This window comes from Convolutriloba macropyga, chromosome 1 (genome assembly GCF_964194025.1).
Source record: "Convolutriloba macropyga chromosome 1, txConMacr16.3, whole genome shotgun sequence".
Taxonomy (NCBI): domain Eukaryota; kingdom Metazoa; phylum Xenacoelomorpha; order Acoela; family Convolutidae; genus Convolutriloba; species Convolutriloba macropyga.
The window spans coordinates 53,437,233-53,460,212 of NC_134468.1; the positions used below are offsets into that span (position 1 = coordinate 53,437,233).

Consider the following 22,980-nt stretch of genomic DNA (forward strand, 5'->3'; position numbering starts at 1 on the left):
AGTCATACAATTTTTGTCTGGTCTTTCCATTGTGAAATCCAATTCTAGTTGTTAAATATCTGCAGGTCTGCACGACATGGGTTGATTCACATCCACTACAATTAAATTCATAAACCACGTTGGACTTCATAAACCACGTTCGAGTTCATAAAACACATTGGACTTTGTGATATTTTTATTTTATTGATAGAAGGATTATTGGATTTGAAAACTACAAAATGCTTTGTACAACAAAAAGGACGTTGTGCTGGCAGGGCAATTCACCCAGTGTTGGGGAGGGGTATTCATATTTTAGTTTTGTATTTTTTAAAAATCAAAAGGTCTGTAGAAATGCCGATATAGTAATTATAAATTACAATTTTTGGAGTTTTTTCCTTTTGTTCCCCCCAGCTTAGTGGGCGCATATTATTTGCACCCCCAGCACCACGTGCAATATCTTTCTTTTCAGAATTTTTGATAGCTAGTTGTTTAATAATGCGCGTTGCGGAAGGTCCTGCGCCCCCATTGCATGAAAACACGAGCGGAACAAAATTACTTTTTTTGACGTCAAGTATTCGTTGTTCATACTTGAAGCACTTCATGATATCTGTACGCTTCTACGTGCGTTAAAGATCTTTACGTCAAAGAAACAACGGCTGAACCTGGACCCCCGTAATACATTCGCTTTAACGTCTAGTCGCACGTTTTTATCAGTGCTAGTAGTTTTGTGTATGAAGAACTCGCTTTGCAGCAACCGAAGAGTCGGCTCAACTTCGACATCATAGCAAATTTCTTGCATGATCTTAGCAAAGATGTCTCAGATTTCGTTGTGTCTCATGTGTATATACCCCCTCGCACAGTGGAGAGCATGTGATATGGTAAACTTTTCACCAAATGGACAAATTTTGGGCGTATTTTTGGCCTCTATGTTGTATCTAATAACAAGCCCGTCTCTAAATTCTGACTTCGTTAGTGTAACGTTCAAGCAGTAGAGCCGCGGGCCAGTTCGAGTCTATTTTTCCCAGCCTTATACATTACGTGAAGTTGCTCGGTCTGAAGGTTTTCCATAATATCCTTCTTACGCTATCGAATAATATTCAGGCGTGCGGTTTCATTGGTCGTGCGTTATCCGCTCATGGGTGAGATGAGCATTTGATCGATCCACATCTTCAAGAGGAGAGCATGCGGTCAGCGAAGCAGCGTACTCCTTTTCGTAATCTATTGGCTCCTTGATGTTCGTCCCCCTTGATGTAATTCCGCCCTCTCGGTTTGGTAGCGAGTACAATCGCTGTGCGGTTTGAGGCACCAGAGAGTCAAAGAACGACGGCAGGACGTGCGTTTGGATGTTGGCTTCTGCGTCTGTGAAGATTTTCCGTGAGTTTCGCGTTGTCCGGGACACGAAAAAAGCTTTTTAGCTGCACGCCTCTTGTGACGCGTGCGTAAACGTTCTGAGGGGATGTTTTCGCTACCTGCCCCAATTTTTTTAACAAATTGGAACACTTTACAGCTGTGGTTACACTAAAGTTCCCATAGGCTATCTCATTGCCAATTACGGATCCTAGAACGAGGCAGCCATCAACAATTTCAGCTGCCGTCCCCTCTGACGTCCTGAGAGCTTTGGGGTTTGATGTCTCTTTTACTATTAATTCACACTTCGGGGCATTCACACTGTACCCAATATAGCTAGCACGATCAGTGAGTTCTTTGAAGAACAATAGTAACTCCTAAAAACGTCCTACTGCGCTGCCGTCGTCTGCGTACCTTTTTTGCGACACGTGCGTATTCTGGACAAACCTGAGCATGGGGGTGGCTGCTCCAAACATATTCATAGCAATGCGCTCCCCTCGAGTTGCGCCCCCTAGAGACTGCAGTGTTTTACCTTTGACATATAAATCCGACGGGGCTGAATATGAGTGTTGAACAACAAAACTCAAGGCAGGGCAAATTCTCGTGATATTCTCAATTGCCAGGTTACGGTTGAGGCAGTTGAAGGCGTTCTTTGCGTCTATTAGAAGAGCCACTTCATTTTCAAGATTTTCATATTGCGAGCGTAGAGTGTCGTGAGAAATATAAAAATAAACATCACTGCATTGTTTATAATTTTGAAGACAAGGCACTATAACTCTTTTAGAGACGCGTCAAAAGAATTGAATTTTTTATAACAGCTAAGTTGTTAAAAATCTAGCCTCCCCTCCGGCACTACGGCACTGCAAGAACTATCACCCAAGAACGGCAACCCTGAGGCAATATGATAGCGCTGCGCAGATGAGCAAAACTTATTTTCGTGCGTTTGTACGCTATTGCGTCGGAGTATGATTCGTCTGTCTTTTCAGCATTTTTGCTAGCTTGTTGTTTAATATTGCGCATTCTGGACGGTCCTGCCCCCCATGCAGGACAAACACTAGCGGAACGAAGTTAATCTTCACGACGTCAAGTATTCGTTGCTATAAGTCGAAGAGACAACGGCTGAACCTGGACCCCCAAAACAACGGCTGAACATGAACCAGCAGCGCAGAGAGTGAATTGCGTTTTCAATCCCGCATTTTTGGCCCAGGCAAAGTTCTGTGTTGGCAACCAAGAACCGTAAGTCGCTTTCGATACGCTTGATGATGCATTTGAATACTATGCGACGAAAAACTTCTCCTGCGCCAATAGGTTGAACACGGGGTTTTTGTTTAAGGTGATTAGTCTGCATGCGTTTTACGATTCAAGATTTTTTAAAATATTTTTTTCATTTGCCAGACGGATAGCAATTTTAGCTCCCGTTTTCACAATGTTTGCTGAAACTTCTTTGAAATAATAAAAAATTCGTCTCCAATCGTTTGCGTCTGAATCGGACTGTCTTTCTGCCATGTGTTTTCAAGGCTGCATTTTTAACTGCCAATGCGCCTAAGTTTTCGAAGATTGCATGGTGGTACGGGATTGACTCAAACGTGTTCTTGTTGACCATATAATTGATGATGACTTGGGAAGGAGTCGGGTGTTTCTCTTTGAGCAACTCATATACATTTTTTCCGTTAATTGTATCGTTTGGTGATAATATCCCGGATGATGGTTCACCAGTGAGACACTTCATGGCCTTCAGATTTTTTCCGGTCTCCATGAATTTGTTGAATTGTTTCACTTCATCAGTTTTGCCGATTTTTTGCCGGTGTTTCACTTTGAGCAAGTCATGTACACTTTTCCCGTTAATTGTATCGTTTTGTGATAATATCCCGGATGATGGTTCACCAGTGAGACACTTCATGGCCTTCGAATTTTTTCCGGTCTCCATGAATTTGTTGAATTGTTTCACTTCATCAGTTTTGCCAATTTTTTGCGGGTGTTTCACTTTGAGCAACTCATATAAACTTTTTCCGTTAATTGTATCGTTTGGTGATAATATCCCGGATGATGGTTCACCAGTGAGACACTTCATGGCCTTCGAATTTTTTCCGGTCTCCATGAATTTGATGAATTGTTTCACTTTATTGTTTTTGCCGATTTTAGAGGTCTTTCGAAGTTTATATTGCAGAACTCTAGCTTCCAGTAGAAGCTCGTCGAGGCGCCCTTGACAGCATAACTTTAGGCGTCGGGCCAGGGCCTTGGAAACTGACCCATTGGTGGTCGATTTCACGCAAAGGAGAACCAGGTGAGGCAAGATAGCGGCAACCTTAAATGAAAGACCTCCATAGATGCCACTTTCTGCAAACTGTTTTATCAATTTCATCAAAACATTCAAAGAATTTTTGCCCTGCTTTACTTTTGTTCAGTGTTATGAAGTTTGCCCGTCAGTGACAAATCTCTTTATGAATTCTGTCGATCTTTTCGGCGTTTCCTGGCGGTGTATGCAAAAACGTTTCGTAAACATTTTTGTTCTTTTTCTCTCCGCTTCGGGTTGCCGTTAAGACTATTGGTCCATGATTGGTATCATCAGCAACCTGGGTTTCTTGTGTCGGTAAAGAGGTTGTATGGTCTTGGTTTTGGGTATGCAGGTAATCCGGCAGGGCTCTAGTGGGGACGTTGCGATCGCCATGTGCTGCTTTTGAATTACATAGAGGACATTGATACCCGGGAGGGCGGTCAGCGGAGCGTTTCAAACCATTGCACCTTACGTGAAGCTAACCGCAACCATTGCAGAAATGAGTGCATTCACTTTGGTCATGAAAACGGTTGAGGGAAGTGTCACATCCATGGTCGTGGGACATTGCGGGAGAGGAAACTGAACTTAGTAAAGAGCAAAAGTATAATTCAAGAAATGAAGCATTCGAACAAACGACTGATTGCCCTAGTATGAAAATTGTACACCATCGCTAGAGAAGAAAGTAAAGTCATAGATTTTGTCAAAACTAAGGGTGACTACACAAGGATAAAAGCTAAAAAGCACAAACTGCAGAGCATTACTTAGAGCAAATAACTTTTTTTGATTTGGGCTGATTGACTGAAAGATTGATTTTTGGCACAGTTACAGTCGAAGGATTGAACTTCATATATATTATACCGAAAAGACACAGCCAATCATTAGCAAACTATTGGACAGTACTTCGATTATCATTAAACCCGGTAATAATAACAACACTTTTGAGTTTTTTAGGGGTTTTGCGATATGAGTTTAAACAACTCTTTCTTGGTGGCACCTCTGTAGGAGTGAACACTAGACTGTACGGTTCTTGGACTTAAGTAGCTTGTTGTTGACCTCCCCAGAACAAGACTTTCAGACCAACTTGCCATCCATCGGGGTTTGATGGCTCATATGCTCGTAAGCAGAGAAAACGGGCCGAACGAAACGAGAAATTACAATTTTTAGCATAAAATATCAATTTCGGCTTTAATTGAAAATACCTATTCGATTTAGTTTTTCAAAACAAAATCATTAGCGATGTAACCTTTCAAAAATGAGCTGGGTCTTGCGATGCTGAGGTCCACAGCTCCAGGTGCGAGCATCTGGCTTTGGGAACCAACATGTGAAAATTAACTTATCTATAATTGCGTTTAAGAGTAGCTTTGAGTTGAGTTTTACCTGATGCTAGATATAGTGAAAACGTTTTTATTGTAAAGAGAACAATTTTACATTAAATTTTATTGACCTAGCATTTTAACAACTTGAAAAGCAATGGAAAACCCATGTGCCATTCCTTCTAAAAACGCGGTGAACTGTACCTTTTACGTTATTTTTCATACATTGGATTAGTGCACAGCTACGGAAATTCAAGACAACTCCCGTATCAGTTGGTTTCTTGTACCAATTTCAATTAATTTTCACAGCTATTTACATTGATGTTTTTATCAAAAGGCTAAATTACAATTTTCGTCTGGTCTTTCCATTGTGAATTCCAATTCTAGTTGTTAAATGTATGCAGGTCTGCACGACATGGGTTGATTCACATGCACTACAATTAAATTCATAAACCACGTTGGACTTCATAAACCACGTTCGAGTTCATAAACCACATTGGACTTTGTAATATTTTTATTTTATTGATAGAAGGATTATTGGATTTGAAAACTACAAAATGCTTTGTACAACAAAATGGACGTTGTGCTGACAGGGCCCCCGGACCAGTCAAAATTCACCCAGTGTTGGGGAGGGGTATTCTTAATTTAGTTGTATTTTTTAAAAATCAAAAGTTCTGTAGAAATGCCGATATAGTAATTATAAATTACAATTTTTGGAGTTTTTTTCCTTTTGTGCCCCCCCAGCTTAGTGGGCGCATATTATTTGCACCCCCCAGCAGCACGTGCACTTTTTTTCCTTAATGATTCACTATGTAATGACACGTGCTCTGTAACTTGGGGGACGCAAAACGTACGGGGGAACAAACGGAAAAGATCCCAATTTTTTAGATGAATGGGATCCTGTTTAAGTAAAAACGGGTCAAATAAGTATGTGCAACAACCTCATGTTGCCATGGGTGGAGGCACAACGCACACACCAGTCATGGGCCACCATGGAAGTATGATGATGCAACCGGGAATGGCTACGGGACAATCCGTGCAACAACTACAGCCAAACTGGATGAGTCAGCAACCCCGTGGCCACGTTGCCCAAAGTGGAGGCACACAGAATTTTATTTCAAACTTGAATCAAAGTAGAGCAAATCAACCCAACCAGTATACTCCAAATCCAGTGAGTATTTGTGGGATAATACTCTTTTATTATAGTATTCACCTAACATACAGTACTAACGCCGAGATTGGAAAAAAATGTACACCCGTTAAATCACGTTACATCGCGTGAAATTCAAGCAAGCCAATGATCAATTTCGCTCAAACGTTGGTAAAGTTCTGGTTTTTAATGCAATTTTCTATAGTTGATGATTTAAAACTGCTTTACAATGGGAGACATGAACAAGAATCCTTAGAAAAACTTCAAACCGACTTACAAGCCCTTCACAACTGGAGTGTGCAAAACCATTTCAATTTGAAAAAATGTTCCATTAGCGAATTTCAGTACGGTAGAAATAAGAACACCCTAGAATATTTTTGTTTTATTATGGATGGAAGAAATTTAAACCACAAAAGCCTTGTTCGTGACGTTGGCCTGTTCATGAATGAATCACTAAACTGGAACGAGCATGTGGAAGTAAGAGTTGGAATGGCCAGAAAATCGTTCTTTCGGTTGAGAAGAAGTACGTCCCCGATCATTTGCACCAAGAGTAAGGCCGACCTATACCGATCAATAACATCAATGTCGATGCTATCTGCATCCGAATGCTGGGAACTAAGAAAAACGAAATTCGAAATCATTGAAAAATTCAATAAAAAGGTTCTGAAGTGGATTTGCGGAAATTTAGACTACAAGGATGCTTTGGTCAAATCAAACTTATTACCACCACTCTACATTAAAGTGCTTAAAGACCTTCTACTTTTCAGTAACATCTTGAAAGGAAGGTACAGTGTCGATTTTTCGAAAGAATTCAACATCACCAACAGCGGTAGGAGACGTGTTGTGCTTCCAGACACTAGATATGGAATACAGAGGCATAACTTTTGGTATAGGACTGGATTCAGAATAACCGTCGTGCAAAGAGCTCTTGATTTCTTTAACCCGGAGAATCTGAAGAACAAACTTATTGAATACATGTGGAGTTATTTTAATAGACATTGGACTGAAAATAATCCATGTACTTGGATTTTTATTTGTTTATGTACAAACTGTCGTGCCAATCCTAGATTGCAAACGCGGGGTGTGATTCCCCAGTGGCATATCCACGAAGTCTTAATAATAATAATAATAATAATAATAATAGTACCGATTTTTATTAATAGCCGCACATCGATAACATTTTCATGATTTTGAAGTCAAATTGAAGTAGTGATTTTGGTCAGGCCGAAACAGGAAATGGAGCGAAAAAGCGAGTGGTTTTGCGGCGTGAATTCTTTTCGCTCTAATTTTAAAGTGGAGTGCGAAAATGGTTTGAACAAAAATTCGGTTTCTCGGTAGTGGCTTTTTGTTCACATGTGGCAATTTCACTCTGATTTTTACTGGGTTTTTTTCGATATTTTGGTTCGGATTTTTTTCTAAATGGTTTTCCCAATCCATTCACAGCTCATTCTATGCCTAGTTTTTTTGTTTGAATTAAATTTTCATTTCTCGCTAGTGGTTTTTTTTGTTAACATGCGGCATTTTAAACATTAATTTTTTGTTTTTTTTTCTTATTTTTTGATCTGATTTTTTTAAAATGGTGTTCTCAATTCACTCATAGTCCATTCTAGGTCTAGTTTTTCCGTTTAGTCAATGAAAATTCTTTGAATTGTACGTCAGGACTTGTCCTGCTATGTTTTTTTATTTCGTCGTCATGATTTTTGTTACGACGATTTGACGTCACAGCCACTTTCTGTTCATTCGTTCATGCAATTTCAACTGAATTGCATGTGTGACGTCATTTTTCGCTCTTAGTGGAGCGATTTTTTTGTTCATACGCGTGATTAAATTTTTGGTCACAGTTGACTTACCTCACTCTCAAAAATGACTTCCTCACTTTGAAATTGACTTTTATTTACTTTAATTCAAAGAGATAATGTCAAATGGGTGTGTGTCACTCTAATTGAAGGTTATTTGAGATCAGCTAATAGAGGCAGCAGTAACTTATACAGATTTTTAATCAAAATATAACAGATCAGCCTTCAATGAAAAGACGAGTTTTTTTGGTCTGTCTTTTTTACTGTTTTTTTAAGACTGCCGCGAATCTACGAATCTATTGCGGCTATTTTCTGGCAATCTGCCAGATATGTTCGTTTTTATTTGTTTATTTATCGAGTGCAGTGGAAAAAGCAATCTGTATTTGGGCTTACAGGTCCAAGGGAGGGGAGACACTTAATTTCAAAATTCTTCTACTTTCTAACCTTAGTAAGGTTATAAATCTATCAAAATATGATAAATTATTAATAGCCGCCCTAAGCCTCTCAGTGGCTATTTTTTAAGCGCTCTCCTTTTTACAATTCAAAGAATTCTAATTGTATTGGGGCGCTGTCTTTTTTTAAGATCTGTTTACACATTTTCATGATTTTGAAGTAAAATTGGAGTAGTTATTTTGGTCACGCCGAAACAGGAAGTGGATGGAAAAAGCGAGTGGTTTTGTGGCGTGAAATGTTTTTGCTCTGATTTTAAAGTGGAGTGAGAAAACGGTGTTTCAACAAAAGTTCGCTTTGTCGCTAGTGGTTTTTTATTCACGGCGGCAATTTCACTTGGATTTCTACTGTTTTTTTATTTTCTGGATCGGATTTTTTTCTGAATGGTTTTTCCAATCCATCCGTAGTTCGTTCTAGGCCTCGTTTCTTGTTTGAACCAAATAATAATAATAGTACCGATTTTTTTAAATAGCCGCACAGCGATAGCTGGGGCTATTATTGGCCTTCTCTTGGTTTTTTACAATTCAAAGAATTTGAATTGTATTGGGGCGCTGTCTTTATTATTTTAAGATATGTTCACACATTTTCATGATTTTGAAGTCAAATTGGAGTAGTGATTTTGGTCACGCCGAAACAGGAAATGGAGCGAAAAAGCGAGTGGTTTTGCGGCGTAAATTTTTTTCGCTCTAATTTTAAAGTAGACTGCGAAAATGGTGTTTGAACAAAAATTCGGTTTCTGGGTAGTGGTTTTTTGTTCACATGCGGCAAATTCACTCTGATTTTTACTGTTTTTTTTCGATTTTTTGGATCGGTTTTTTTTCTAAATGGTTCTCCCAATCCATTCACAGCTCATTCTTTGCCTAGTTTTTTGTTTGAATTAAATTTTCATTTCTCGCTAGTGGTTCTTTTGTTCATATGCGGCATTTTGACATTGATTTTTTGTTTTTTTTCTTATTTTTTGATCTGATTTTTTTTAAAATGGTTTTCTCAATTCACTCATAGTCCATTCTAGGTCTAGTTTTTCTGTTTAGGCAATGAAAATTCTTTGAATTGTATGTCAGGACTTGTCCTGCTATGTTTTTTTTCTTCGTCATGACTTTTGTTACGACCATATGACGTCACAGCCACTTTTTGTTCAATCGTTCATGCAATTTCAACTGAATTGCATGTGACGTCTTTTTTCGCTCTTAGTGGAGCGAGTTTTTTTGTTCATGCGGGTGATTAAAGTTTTGGTCACAGTTGACTTACCTCACTCTCAAAAATGACTTCCTCACTTTGAAATTGACTTTCATTTACTTTAATTCAAAGAGAAGATCAAATGGGTGTGTGTCACTCTAATTGAAGGTTATTTGAGATCAGCTAATAGAGGCAGCAGTTACTTATACAGATTTTTAATCAAAATATAACAGATCGGCCTTCAATGAAAAGACGAGTTTTTTTGGTCTGTCTTTTTTACTGTTTTTTTAAGACTGCCGATCTACGAAGCTATTGCGGCTATTTTCGGCAATCTGCCAGATATGTTTGTTTTTATTTGTTTATTTATCGAGTGCAGTCGAAAAAGGAATCTGTATTTGGGCTTACAGGGCCAACGTCGTGCAAAGAGCTCTTGATTTCTTTAACCCGGAGAATCTGAAGAACAAACTTATTGAATACATGTGGAGTTATTTTAATAGACATTGGACTGAAAATAATCCATGTACTTGGATTTTTATTTGTTTATGTACAAAATGTCGTGCCAATCCTAGATTGCAAACGCGGGGTGTGATTCCCCTGTGGCATATCCACGAAGTCTTAATAATAATAATAATAATAATGGTACCTATTTTTATTAATAGCCGCACATCGATAGCTGGGGCTATTATTCGCCTTCTCTTGGTTTTTACAATTCAAAGAATTTGAATTGTATTGGGGCGTTGTCTTTTTTTGTAAGGTCTGTTCACACATTTTCATGATTTTGAAGTCAAATTGAAGTAGTGATTTTGGTCACGCCGAAACAGGAAATGGAGCGAAAAAGCGAGTGGTTTTGCGGCGTGAATTCTTTTCGCTCTAATTTTAAAGTAGAGTGCGAAAATGGTTTGAACAAAAATTCGGTTTCTCGGTAGTGGCTTTTTGTTCACATGCGGCAATTTCACTCTGATTTTTACTGGTTTTTTTCGATATTTTGGTTCGGATTTTTTCTAAATGGTTTTCCCAATCCATTCACAGCTCATTCTATGCCTAGTTTTTTTGTTTGAATTAAATTTTCATTTCTCGCTAGTGGTTTTTTTGTTAACATGCGGCATTTTGACATTAATTTTTTGTTTTTTTTCTTATTTTTTGATCTCATTTTTTAAAAATGTTTTCTCAATTCACTCATAGTCCATTCTAGGTCTAGTTTTTCCGTTTAGTCAATGAAAATTCTTTGAATTGTACGTCAGGACTTGTCCTGCTATGTTTCTTTATTTCGTCGTCATGATTTTTGTTACGACGATTTGACGTCACAGCCACTTTTTGTTCAATCGTTCATGCAATTTCAACTGAATTGCATGTGTGACGTCTTTTTTCGCTCTTAGTGGAGCGAGTTTTTTTGTTCATGCGCGTGATTAAAGTTCTGGTCACAGTTGACTTACCTCACTCTCAAAAATGACTTCCTCATTTTGAAATTGACTTTCATTTACTTTAATTCAAAGAGAAGATCAAATGGGTGTGTGTCACTCTAATTGAAGGTTATTTGAGATCAGCTAATAGAGGCAGCAGTAACTTATACAGATTTTTAATCAAAATATAACAGATCGGCCTTCAATGAAAAGACGAGTTTTTTTGGTCTGTCTTTTTTACTGTTTTTTTGAGACTGCCGATCTACGAAGCTATTGCGGCTATTTTCGGCAATCTGCCAGATATGTTTGTTTTTATTTGTTTATTTATCGAGTGCAGTCGAAAAAGGAATCTGTATTTGGGCTTACAGGGCCAACGTCGTGCAAAGAGCTCTTGATTTCTTTAACCCGGAGAATCTGAAGAACAATTTTATTGAATACATGTGGAGTTATTTTAATAGACATTGGACTGAAAATAATCCATGTACTTGGATTTTTATTTGTTTATGTACAAACTGTCGTGCCAATCCTAGATTGCAAACGCGGGGTGTGATTCCCCAGTGGCATATCCACGAAGTCTTAATAATAATAATAATATTAGTACCGATTTTTATTAATAGCCGCACATCGATAGCTGGGGCTATTATTCGCCTTCTCTTGGTTTTTACAATTCAAAGAATTTGAATTGTATTGGGGCGTTGTCTTTTTTTAAGGTCTGTTCACACATTTTCATGATTTTGAAGTCAAATTGAAGTAGTGATTTTGGTCACGCCGAAACAGGAAATGGAGCGAAAAAGCGAGTGGTTTTGCGGCGTGAATTCTTTTCGCTCTAATTTTAAAGTAGAGTGCGAAAATGGTTTGAACAAAAATTCGGTTTCTCGGTAGTGGCTTTTTGTTCACATGCGGCAATTTCACTCTGATTTTTACTGGTTTTTTTCGATATTTTGGTTCGGATTTTTTCTAAATGGTTTTCCCAATCCATTCACAGCTCATTTTATGCCTAGTTTTTTTGTTTGAATTGAATTTTCATTTCTCGCTAGTGGTTTTTTTGTTAACATGCGGCATTTTGACATTAATTTTTTGTTTTTTTTTCTTATTTTTTGATCTCATTTTTTAAAAATGTTTTCTCAATTCACTCATAGTCCATTCTAGGTCTAGTTTTTCCGTTTAGTCAATGAAAATTCTTTGAATTGTACGTCAGGACTTGTCCTGCTATGGTTCTTTATTTCGTCGTCATGATTTTTGTTACGACGATTTGACGTCACAGCCACTTTTTGTTCATTCGTTCATGCAATTTCAACTGAATTGCATGTGTGACGTCATTTTTCGCTATTAGTGGAGCGAGTTTTTTGTTCATACGCGTGATTAAATTTTTGGTCACAGTTGACTTACCTCACTCTCAAAAATGACTTCCTCACTTTGAAATTGACTTTTATTTACTTTAATTCAAAGAGATAATGTCAAATGGGTGTGTGTCACTCTAATTGAAGGTTATTTGAGATCAGCTAATAGAGGCAGCAGTAACTTATACAGATTTTTAATCAAAATATAACAGATCAGCCTTCAATGAAAAGACGAGTTTTTTTGGTCTGTCTTTTTTACTGTTTTTTTAAGACTGCTGATCTACGAATCTATTGCGGCTGTTTTCTGGCAATCTGCCAGATATGTTCGTTTATATTTGTTTATTTATCGAGTGCAGTGGAAAAAGCAATCTGTATTTGGGCTTACAGGTCCAAGGGAGGGGAGACACTTAATTTCAAAATTCTTCTACTTTCTAACCTTAGTAAGGTTATAAATCTATCAAAATATGATAAATTATTAATAGCCGCCCTAAGCCTCTCAGTGGCTATTTTTTAAGCGCTCTCCTTTTTACAATTCAAAGAATTCTAATTGTATTGGGGCGCTGTCTTTTTTTAAGATCTGTTTGCACATTTTCATGATTTTGAAGTAAAATTGGAGTAGTTATTTTGGTCACGCCGAAACAGGAAGTGGATGGAAAAAGCGAGTGGTTTTGTGGCGTGAAATGTTTTTGCTCTGATTTTAAAGTGGAGTGAGAAAACGGTGTTTCAACAAAAGTTCGCTTTGTCGCTAGTGGTTTTTTATTCACTGCGGCAATTTCACTTGGATTTCTACTGTTTTTTTTTCTGGATCGGATTTTTTTCTGAATGGTTTTTCCAATCCATCTGTAGTTCGTTCTAGGCCTCGTTTCTTGTTTGAACCAAATAATAATAATAGTACCGATTTTTTTAAATAGCCGCACAGCGATAGCTGGGGCTATTATTGGCCTTCTCTTGGTTTTTTACAATTCAAAGAATTTGAATTGTATTGGGGCGCTGTCTTTTTTTTAAGAGATGTTCACACATTTTCATGATTTTGAAGTCAAATTGGAGTAGTGATTTTGGTCACGCCGAAACAGGAAATGGAGCGAAAAAGCGAGTGGTTTTGCGGCGTGAATTTTTTTCGCTCTAATTTTAAAGTAGACTGCGAAAATGGTGTTTGAACAAAAATTCGGTTTCTGGGTAGTGGTTTTTTGTTCACATGCGGCAAATTCACTCTGATTTTTACTGTTTTTTTTCGATTTTTTGGATCGGTTTTTTTCTAAATGGTTTTCCCAATCCATTCACAGCTCATTCTTTGCCTAGTTTTTTGTTTGAATTAAATTTTCATTTCTCGCTAGTGGTTCTTTTGTTCACATGCGGCATTTTGACATTGATTTTTTGTTTTTTTTTCTTATTTTTTGATCTGATTTTTTTTAAAATGGTGTTCTCAATTCACTCATAGTCCATTCTAGGTCTAGTTTTTCTGTTTAGGCAATGAAAATGAAAATTCTTTGAATTGTACGTCAGGACTTGTCCTGCTATGTTTTTTTTTCTTCGTCATGATTTTTGTTACGACCATATGACGTCACAGCCACTTTTTGTTCATTCGTTCATGCAATTTCAACTGAATTGCATGTGTGACGTCTTTTTTCGCTCTTAGTGGAGCGAGTTTTTTTGTTCATGCGCGTGATTAAAGTTTTGGTCACAGTTGACTTACCTCACTCTCAAAAATGACTTCCTCACTTTGAAATTGACTTTCATTTACTTTAATTCAAAGAGATAAGATCAAATGGGTGTGTGTCACTCTAATTGAAGGTTATTTGAGATGAGCTAATAGAGGCAGCAGTAACTTATACAGATTTTTAATCAAAATATAACAGATCAGCTTTCAATGAAAAGACGAGTTTTTTTGGTCTGTCTTTTTTACTGTTTTTTTGACTGCCGATCTACGAATCTATTGCGGCTATTTTCTGGCAATCTGCCAGATATGTTCGTTTTTATTTGTTTATTTATCGAGTGCAGTGGAAAAAGGAATCTGTATTTGGGCTTACTTGGCCAAGGGAGGGGAGACACTTAATTTCAAAATTCTTCTACTTTCTAACCTTAGTAAGGTTATAAATCTATCAAAATATGATAAATTATTAATAGCCGCCCTAAGCCTCTCAGTGGCTATTTTTTAGGCGCTCTCATTTTTACAATTCAAAGAATTCGAATTGTCTTAAGATCTTTTCACACATTTTCATGATTTTGAATTAAACTTGGAGTAGTTATTTTGGTCACGCCGAAACAGGAAGTGGATGGAAAAAGCGAGTGGTTTTGTGGCGTGAAATTTTTTTGCTCTGATTTTAAAGTGGAGTGAGAAAACGGTGTTTCAACAAAAATTCGCTTTGTCGCTAGTGGTTCACATGCGGCAATTTACTTGGATTTTTACTGTTTTTTTATTTTCTTGATCGGATTTTTTTCTGAATGGTTTTTTTCTGAATGGTTGGATCTAGTGAAGATGCCATTACTAACCGCATGCAATGAAAACTTCACTGTAGCACATGCCCTCCACTGTCCGAAAGGATGATACACGCATGAGGCATAATGAAGTTCGCGATTCCTTTGCGAATTTGTTAAGTGATGTCTGTCATGATGTCTGACGATGATGCAAGATTAGATATCAAGGCCAACGGACTTTGGGAATCAAGGTTTAACAAAACGTATCTTGATGTGAAAATTTTCATCCCGCTGGCAAAAAGTTGCCCTGAAAGCAGTAGCGAAGCCTACAAGTACCATGAATCTATTAAAAAATATGAACAAAGATTAACTGAGGTTGAGAAAGCAACATTTTGTCCGCTGAAACAACTGGCGTCAAAGCTCTCTGCGCGAAAAAGGTCAGCTACGCTGATATCATATCTAAGGACAAAAATCAGCTTTGCTCTCCTGAGGAGTTCCATCCTCTGCTTTCGTGGGTCAAGGACGCTTAGGCGGCGCGAAGTTGTTGATGCTTCGATGGGAGCTGTGGTTGAAGAAGGGAGGCTGTTAGTTTGACTCATCTACTTTTGTCATTAGTTTTTTTTTCTAATGCTGTCTTATCTTCTGTTTTACTTTTTCAGCTGATGCTTGTCATTTTATTGATAGATTTAAACAATACAAAATGCTTTATGAAGACGTAGTGCTGGGAGGGCCCAGGACCAGCCAATATTCACCCAGTGTTGGGGAGGGGCGTTTCTTAATTTACCTTTTTACTTAAAATTTTTGATCTGATTTTTTAGAAATTTTTTTCCCAATTCACTCATAGTCCGTTCTAGGCCTAGTTTTTTGTTTAGTCAATAAAAATTCTCTCAATTAAACGTCAGGACTTGTCCTGCTATGTTTTTTATTTCGTTTTACCTTTTGATTACGTTTCTCATTTAACAAAAGTCACGATTTCCACGTTTCAACTGAGTGAATTTTCAAAACATTCACGCATTCATTTACGCAACTTGATGTTGTGAAAATCAAAATATTGAAATAAAAAAATGGGACAAACCGATAAAGCCCGGTCATTAAGTCATTGAGAATTAGGTTATCAAACTTCATTAGAGTGTTTGCCAGCTGACATATCACTCATAAAAATTTGTTCAATCAGATCAAACTAGATCTACACTTATTGCACCTAAAGTAACAAAAACTGAGTGTCACAGCAGTTAAACTGTTTTTCGCAAATGGTTACCATCTTTCCAAATGGCACATCATTACCAAAGAATATCTTTTTGAAAGAGCACAGCAGATTTTTCCTCACGAAGTGGAAATTGATGACGGTTGTAGAGTACTTGGTGGTGTAAGAGGTTCTGAAAATGCAGAAAAGAAATTTGTAGAAAGATCACTTAAACAGCAGAAATCGTTGTTGAAAAGGCTGGCCGCTCATGCGAATGTTTCACCTCAAAATGTTTATAAATCGTTCACTTCATCCGTTCAGCATAAATTGACCTTCTTAGCACGTACAACACCCAATATTGAAGACCTTTTACGAGAATGTGAGAAATCAATCTACGATGCGCTAATACCTAATCTATTCAATAATCCCGCCTACAATGAAAAATAAAGGAATCTTTTCGTTGCCGATAAGTGAGGGTGGCCTGAATATCCTTAAACCTGAAGACCGCTTTGAAGAATATGAACGATCAGTTCAACTGTCAAGTCCCTTATCCCTATCTCTGCCCGAAGCCGAACTAAAGCAACAACAAATCATACGAAATCAATAAGGAGAAAGATCTTACTATCAAATCAAAAAAGACGAGAATTGAATGCGAATTGATTAAGAACGAGATTCGCTCACTTGACTTGGCTGGTGAAAAGGGAGCATGAAGCTGGTTGAACGCTCTGCCATTGAAGCGATATCTTTTTGACCTAACGAAAAGCGAGTTTCGTGATGGCATTGCCCTTCGCTGTGGCTGGGATCTAGTGAAGATGCCATTACTAACCGCATGCAATGAAAACTTCACTGTAGCACATGCCCTCCACTGTCCGAAAGGATGATACACGCATGAGGCATAATGAAGTTCGCGATTCCTTTGCGAATTTGTTAAGTGATGTCTGTCATGATGTCTGACGATGATGCAAGATTAGATATCAAGGCCAACGGACTTTGGGAATCAAGGTTTAACAAAACGTATCTTGATGTGAAAATTTTCATCCCGCTGGCAAAAAGTTGCCCTGAAAGCAGTAGCGAAGCCTACAAGTACCATGAATCTATTAAAAAATATGAACAAAGATTAACTGAGGTTGAGAAAGCAACATTTTGTCCGCTGAAACAACTGGCGTCAAAGCTCTCTGCGCGAAAAAGGTCAGCTACGCTGATATCATATCTAAGGACAAAAATCAGCTTTGCTCTCCTGAGGAGTTCCATCCTCTGCTTTCGTGGGTCAAGGACGCTTAGGCGGCGCGAAGTTGTTGATGCTTCGATGGGAGCTGTGGTTGAAGAAGGGAGGCTGTTAGTTTGACTCATCTACTTTCGTCATTAGTTTTTTTTTTCTAATGCTGTCTTATCTTCTGTTTTACTTTTTCAGCTGATGCTTGTCATTTTATTGATAGATTTAAACAATACAAAATGCTTTATGAAGACGTAGTGCTGGGAGGGCCCAGGACCAGCCAATATTCACCCAGTGTTGGGGAGGGGCGTTTCTTAATTTACCTTTTTACTTAAAATTTTTGATCTGATTTTTTAGAAATTTTTCCAATTCACTCATAGTCCGTTCTAGGCCTAGTTTTTTGTTTAGTCAATAAAAATTCTCTCAATTAAACGTCAGGACTTGTCCTGCTATGTTTTTTATTTCGTTTTACCTTTTGATTACGTTTCTCATTTTACATAAGTCACGATTTCCACGTTTCAACTGAGTGAATTTTCAAAACATTCACGCATTCATTTACGCAACTTGATGTTGTGAAAATCAAAATATTGAAATAAAAAAATGGGACAAACCGATAAAGCCCGGTCATTAAGTCATTGAGAATTAGGTTATCAAACTTCATTAGAGTGTTTGCCAGCTGACATATCACTCATAAAAATTTGTTCAATCAGATCAAACTAGATCTACACTTATTGCACCTAAAGTAACAAAAACTGAGTGTCACAGCAGTTAAACTGTTTTTCGCAAATGTTGTATCTAAACCAACAAGAATTGAACCTTACAAATGATATATCTAACTGAACAACAAAACCGATTATTTTCAACCAAACACTTGTTTCTACTAAATATTGAAATTGAAAACACGTGAAAATTTCGAATATTTATTAAAATAGTTCTAGAATATTTAGCACTACTTAATGCTCTTACATCATGCTCTAAAAGTAACACAAACGTAATAGAACGTTCTAGAAATATTCCACTTGAGTATACCTTTTTGTGACAATTAATTTTTCACCATAAGATTCAGTTATTTACAAAAATTTTGATAGCTCAATTGAACAAGTGTTTGGTAAACTTCACAGATCAGGGAACCTACTTCGTAGATCAAAAAAGTTTCCACAAAATGCATCAGATAATCTAATTCACAATCCGATGAACCTAGTTTGCAAATCAACGAAGTTGCCAAAGTCGATGAGTCAAACTCCTTCGGAGATCAGGGAACCTGCTTCGCAAACCGATGGAACTACTCAACAAAGTTGTTGTTGCAAATTCACAGATGGTAAAATATTCATAGGATGAGTATTATCCAACAAACTTGCAAACTTAATGTGATAGTGAATGAGGAAGTGTTTAATTTGAATAAATTTTATTTCAAAGTGATGGTGAAAGGTTAAATTCTTTACTTTGAATATATCCTTTGCAATGTGAAAAAAGAAAGCAGATGAATTATTTCAACTATTATTATCAATCGCTTATAGTTCGTTCTGCTGAAAATAAAGCGAAGCTATGACTGAAACTAATCTGCAAACGAGCTCCGCTCTTGGTAAATCCAGCAGTTTCACTGATCTAGAAACACTGATAGAATGAACTATCTAGAAAAGAAAACAGAAAAAGAGATTAGAAGATAAATTTAAAGAACAAAAATTTCGTGGTACTATAGAAGAGTTATTTGATCCATTAACTGAACCTCTTAAACGAAATTTTATGCAAAGCAGCTTCGCTGATACGCTTGACAAACAAACAGATTTATTGGAAAAAGGTATAACTAGTCAAAGACAAACACTACAAACATTAAAGAAAATAGAAATCCCATTACCCTTAACACGAACTAATTATAATACGCAAACATTCAGTTAGCAATGAGATGATTAGCATTCTAGCAGAAATGAGAAAACAAACAAACAATTAGAAATAAAACAAATTGATGCATCTTCAAACAAATATAAAATGAATGATGTAGATATATCTCTAGAACCCGATGGTATAAGAGTAAGAGATCATATCTATACTTTTACTCAAAGTTTCACAATGTTCATTGCTAATAAAGACCTGACTGAACGAGATATAACAGATGAAGAAAAAGTAAAAGATTTCTAAATGATTATAAATTATAGACCAACGGATACGACAGTTGTTGAGCAACAGTTGTTAGAGTTGTTAATTTTATTTTTAATTTTGGTAGATAGTATATGATAGTTATTTTTATAACTTAATATAATAGTTAATATTAATTTTGTAGTAAATGAAATAACAACAAGAACTAGCTATAGAAATATTCTCACCGCAAATAACGAAATTCCAAAGAGAATAATACCATTATACAAAGAGGAAACATCGGCAGTCGATTTAATTGATAAAACATCTTTAAGTAAATACAATAATAATTATAAATTTATATTAACAGTCATATATATCAGATATGCTTGGGCTACACCTTTAATGAATAAGTCTGGTGTATCTATAAATGGTTTTAAAATAATTTTACTAGAATTTAGGATACCAGAAAAATTATGGGTTGATAGAGGTAGTTAGTTTTATTATAAAACATTTAAATCATTACTTAAACAACATCTGACGGAATTTTACTCACTCTATAGATATTTTTTGGTTGAAACATGTAAATTACTCAGAATTTAACCCTAAGGTTAGATATCTACATGTTTTAAAATGTTAAATAAAGTAATGTGTTGTTATTAAAATAACAATCCTAAAATTGTGGCTGCTCATAGGTAAAAATAGGATTTGAAGGCTCCTATTTGTCTATTAACGGTTACTTTCTTGTGCTGATCGAGCAAAAACTCGGTTACAACATTTTTAAAGCAAGTTTTACTGTTAAAACTTCTTATTGACGAGGAAAATTTTCCATTTTTGAACGGTTTCAAGATCAAAGATTTGTTACTCCACCTCGTTTTCGTTCTTCTTTTTTAATAATTTGTTCTTGTTCTGTCTAGCATTATGGCGACTAGTAAAATTTTAAAATTTTCGGATGGTTCCCAGTGTCTTGTATCTGTTTTTAGCTTCATTAGGCTAACTTTTGAGATAACAATTCGGCTGGCAGGATGCTTTTCTCATGAACAATTCATGAACAAACCAAAGCTTCCCCAACAAAATGTTTCAAGTGTGATGAGCACGGACATACAGCCAAATTTTGTAGAAAGCAACAGAAACGTGAAAAATTTTGTAAGTCAAAGCAGGAGAACCACTCAGAGAGGCTCGCAGAGATTAGTGGAGGAGCAGAATTTAGAAAAGGAAGAGTTCTTTTCCTTCATTCAATCGGAAAACAACCTTGCCATTGAGCTAGTTTTGGATTCAGCCGCCACAAGTCATATGATTGAAGAGAAAAGTTTATTCATAGATATAGACAAGGAGTATTCTGGTACCATCACTAATGCAAACAGCAGTAAAATTTTAATTAGTGGGAAAGGAACAGTTGAAATCAGAGTTTTGGATTCCAGTTGTTCAGAGCGAAAAATAAAATTAAGTAATGCGTTGCCTCTTCCCAACAATACAAGAAATCTGGTATCGGTATCAAAACTTAGAACAACAGGCAATGAGGTCTTTAGAAAGTAGGACTTTAGAAATAAGAACTAAGAACGGAACAATTTTCCCTTTTGATGAAAGAGATAGTTAGTTTATCTGGAACAAAATTGACTACGAAGAAACCTCAGACCAGTGCAATTTAGCAAAAACAAATCCTCTTAGTTTGTAGCATAAGCGCTTGGTTCATAACAATGTTGAGGACATTTACAAACTAAAAGATCACGCAGTAGGGCTAAAGCTAAGCGAGCACGATATAACAAACCTTTAATCATGTCAGTTAAATAAATCAAAGAAACATCCAGTACCAAAAGACTTCGGAACAAGACCAAGTGAAGTCTTAAAAATTGTCCCTACCGACATATTAGGGCCCATCCAACCGGAAGCGGTTGATGGCCACATGTATACAATAGAGTTCGTGAATAGTTTTAGCAGGTATCAGAAAGTCTATTTTTGAGTTCAAGGGATGAGGCCATTGAAAAAATTGAACGGTTCTTTGCGGATGTAGGACAACCAGGACCCTAAGTTTTCGATGGGGCAGGGGAATATGTCTCAAATGACATAACATTTATGTAGACGAAAAGGTGTTAGACGGCACCGTATACACCACAAGAAGACGAAGATCGAGAGGAATTGGGGGACAATCACCGCAATGGCTAGATGTCGTTTAGAGCAGTCAGGTTGAGAAAAAGAGTATTGGCCATATGCACTAAATATGTCAAGTAAGATTAAAAACTTTTGTTTCCATTCAGGTATTCAGAAGACACTTTTTGAGGCAATGTACAAGAAGAAACCTATTTTAGAATCAATCAAAGTGTTTGGTTGTTCAGCTTTCGTTCATGTTGAAAAAAATTTTCGTGGTAAGATTGATAGAACTTCTCAAAAAGGAATATTCTTAGGGTCTTTAGACAATAGTAAGACTTATCTGGTAGGTATTCCAAATGACAAAGGGGTCTTTAAGGTTAGAAAATCTCGCAATGTAACTTTCAACGAAAACGAAATGTTTATTGAAGTCAAAGAAAAGAAGGAGGAGATAGTCAACAAGCATCATTCAGATGGTGATAGAGATTTAAACCCGGTAGCTTTCCTTGGTGAAATTGTTAACAACGAATTGCTACCTAAGTCTATTGATGAATTAGGGATAAAAACTGGTACAAGGCAATGAAGTTGGAATACAACTCATTAGTGGAAAATAGTTTGGGAACTGGTAGAGAACAAAGGAAATAAACCCATTGGTAGCCGCTGGCACTTTGCTCTTAAGTTTGGTCCTAGTGGGGAGATAACAAGGTATAAGGCAAGATTCGTAGCAAAAGGATTTAGCCAAGTTCCAGGTCGGGATTACAACGAAACCTACTCACTTTTGAGGCAATGTACAAAGGGAAACCTAACTTAGAATCTATCAAAGTTTTTGGTTAGTCAGCTTTTATTCATGTTGAAAAAAGATTGTGAGGCAAGATTGATAAACTTCTCAAAAAGGAATATTTTTGGGGTCCTCAGACAATATTGAGACTTACCTCGTACGTATTCCAAATGACAAAGGGATCTTTATGGTTAGAAAATCTCGGAATGTAACTTTCAACGAAACCGAAAAGGTTTTTTAAAGTCAAAGAAATGAAGGAGATCAGTCAGATAGTGATAGAGATTTAAACCTGGTAGGCTTTCTTATTGAAATTGTGAACAAAGATTTACTGCCTAAGTCCATCGATGAAGCCACTAGGGATTAAAACTGGTTCGAAGCAATAAAATTGGAATTCAACTCATTAGTGGAAAATAAAGCTTGGGAACTGATAAAAAACAAAGGAACAAAAACCCATTGGTAGCCGCTGCCACTTTGCTCATAAGTTTGATCATAGCATGGAGATAAATACGTATAAGGCAAGGTTTGTAGCCAAAGGGTTTAGCTTAGTTCCAGGTCGGGATTACAACGAAACACTCACCAACATCACGCCTCTGAACAATTATCCCCTACTGATAAGCTACGCAGTATATAAAAACACCGAGTTGAATCAAATAGATATCAAAACAGCATACTTGAGCGCTGGCATTGAAGAAGAAATCATGCAACAGCCCAAAGGTTTCTAAAATTTTGACAAGCAAGGAAATTCATTAATTTGGAAGTCGAGGAAAATTTGTATGGATTGAAACAGTCCGGTAGAAATTGGTACTTAACAATCAAATTTTTTCTCGGCCAAATAGGTTTCACGCCAGCTATTAAAGATGAGTGCCTTTTCTTAAAGAAAGGTGAAAACGTTATAGAGGCATTAGTGTGTCTTTGGGTAGGGGATATGGCGATATTAGGGTTGCATGAAGACAGTTACGGAGACCTTAGTTGGTTCTTAAATATAAAAATTGAGCAAACAGAAAACA

General features: G+C 36.9%; 1 protein-coding gene across 1 annotated transcript in view; it reads left to right on the forward strand.

The window, feature by feature from the left end:
- The first annotated feature begins 5,781 nt into the window (after window positions 1-5,781).
- Window positions 5,782-22,980, forward strand: part of LOC142349760 (uncharacterized) — a 29,991-nt gene continuing 12,792 nt past the window's right edge. The window contains exon 1 of the mRNA XM_075401523.1: window positions 5,782-6,085. Within this exon, the coding sequence (XP_075257638.1) occupies window positions 5,807-6,085 (279 nt within the window). The 5' untranslated portion in view covers window positions 5,782-5,806. The remainder of the gene's footprint in view (window positions 6,086-22,980) is intronic.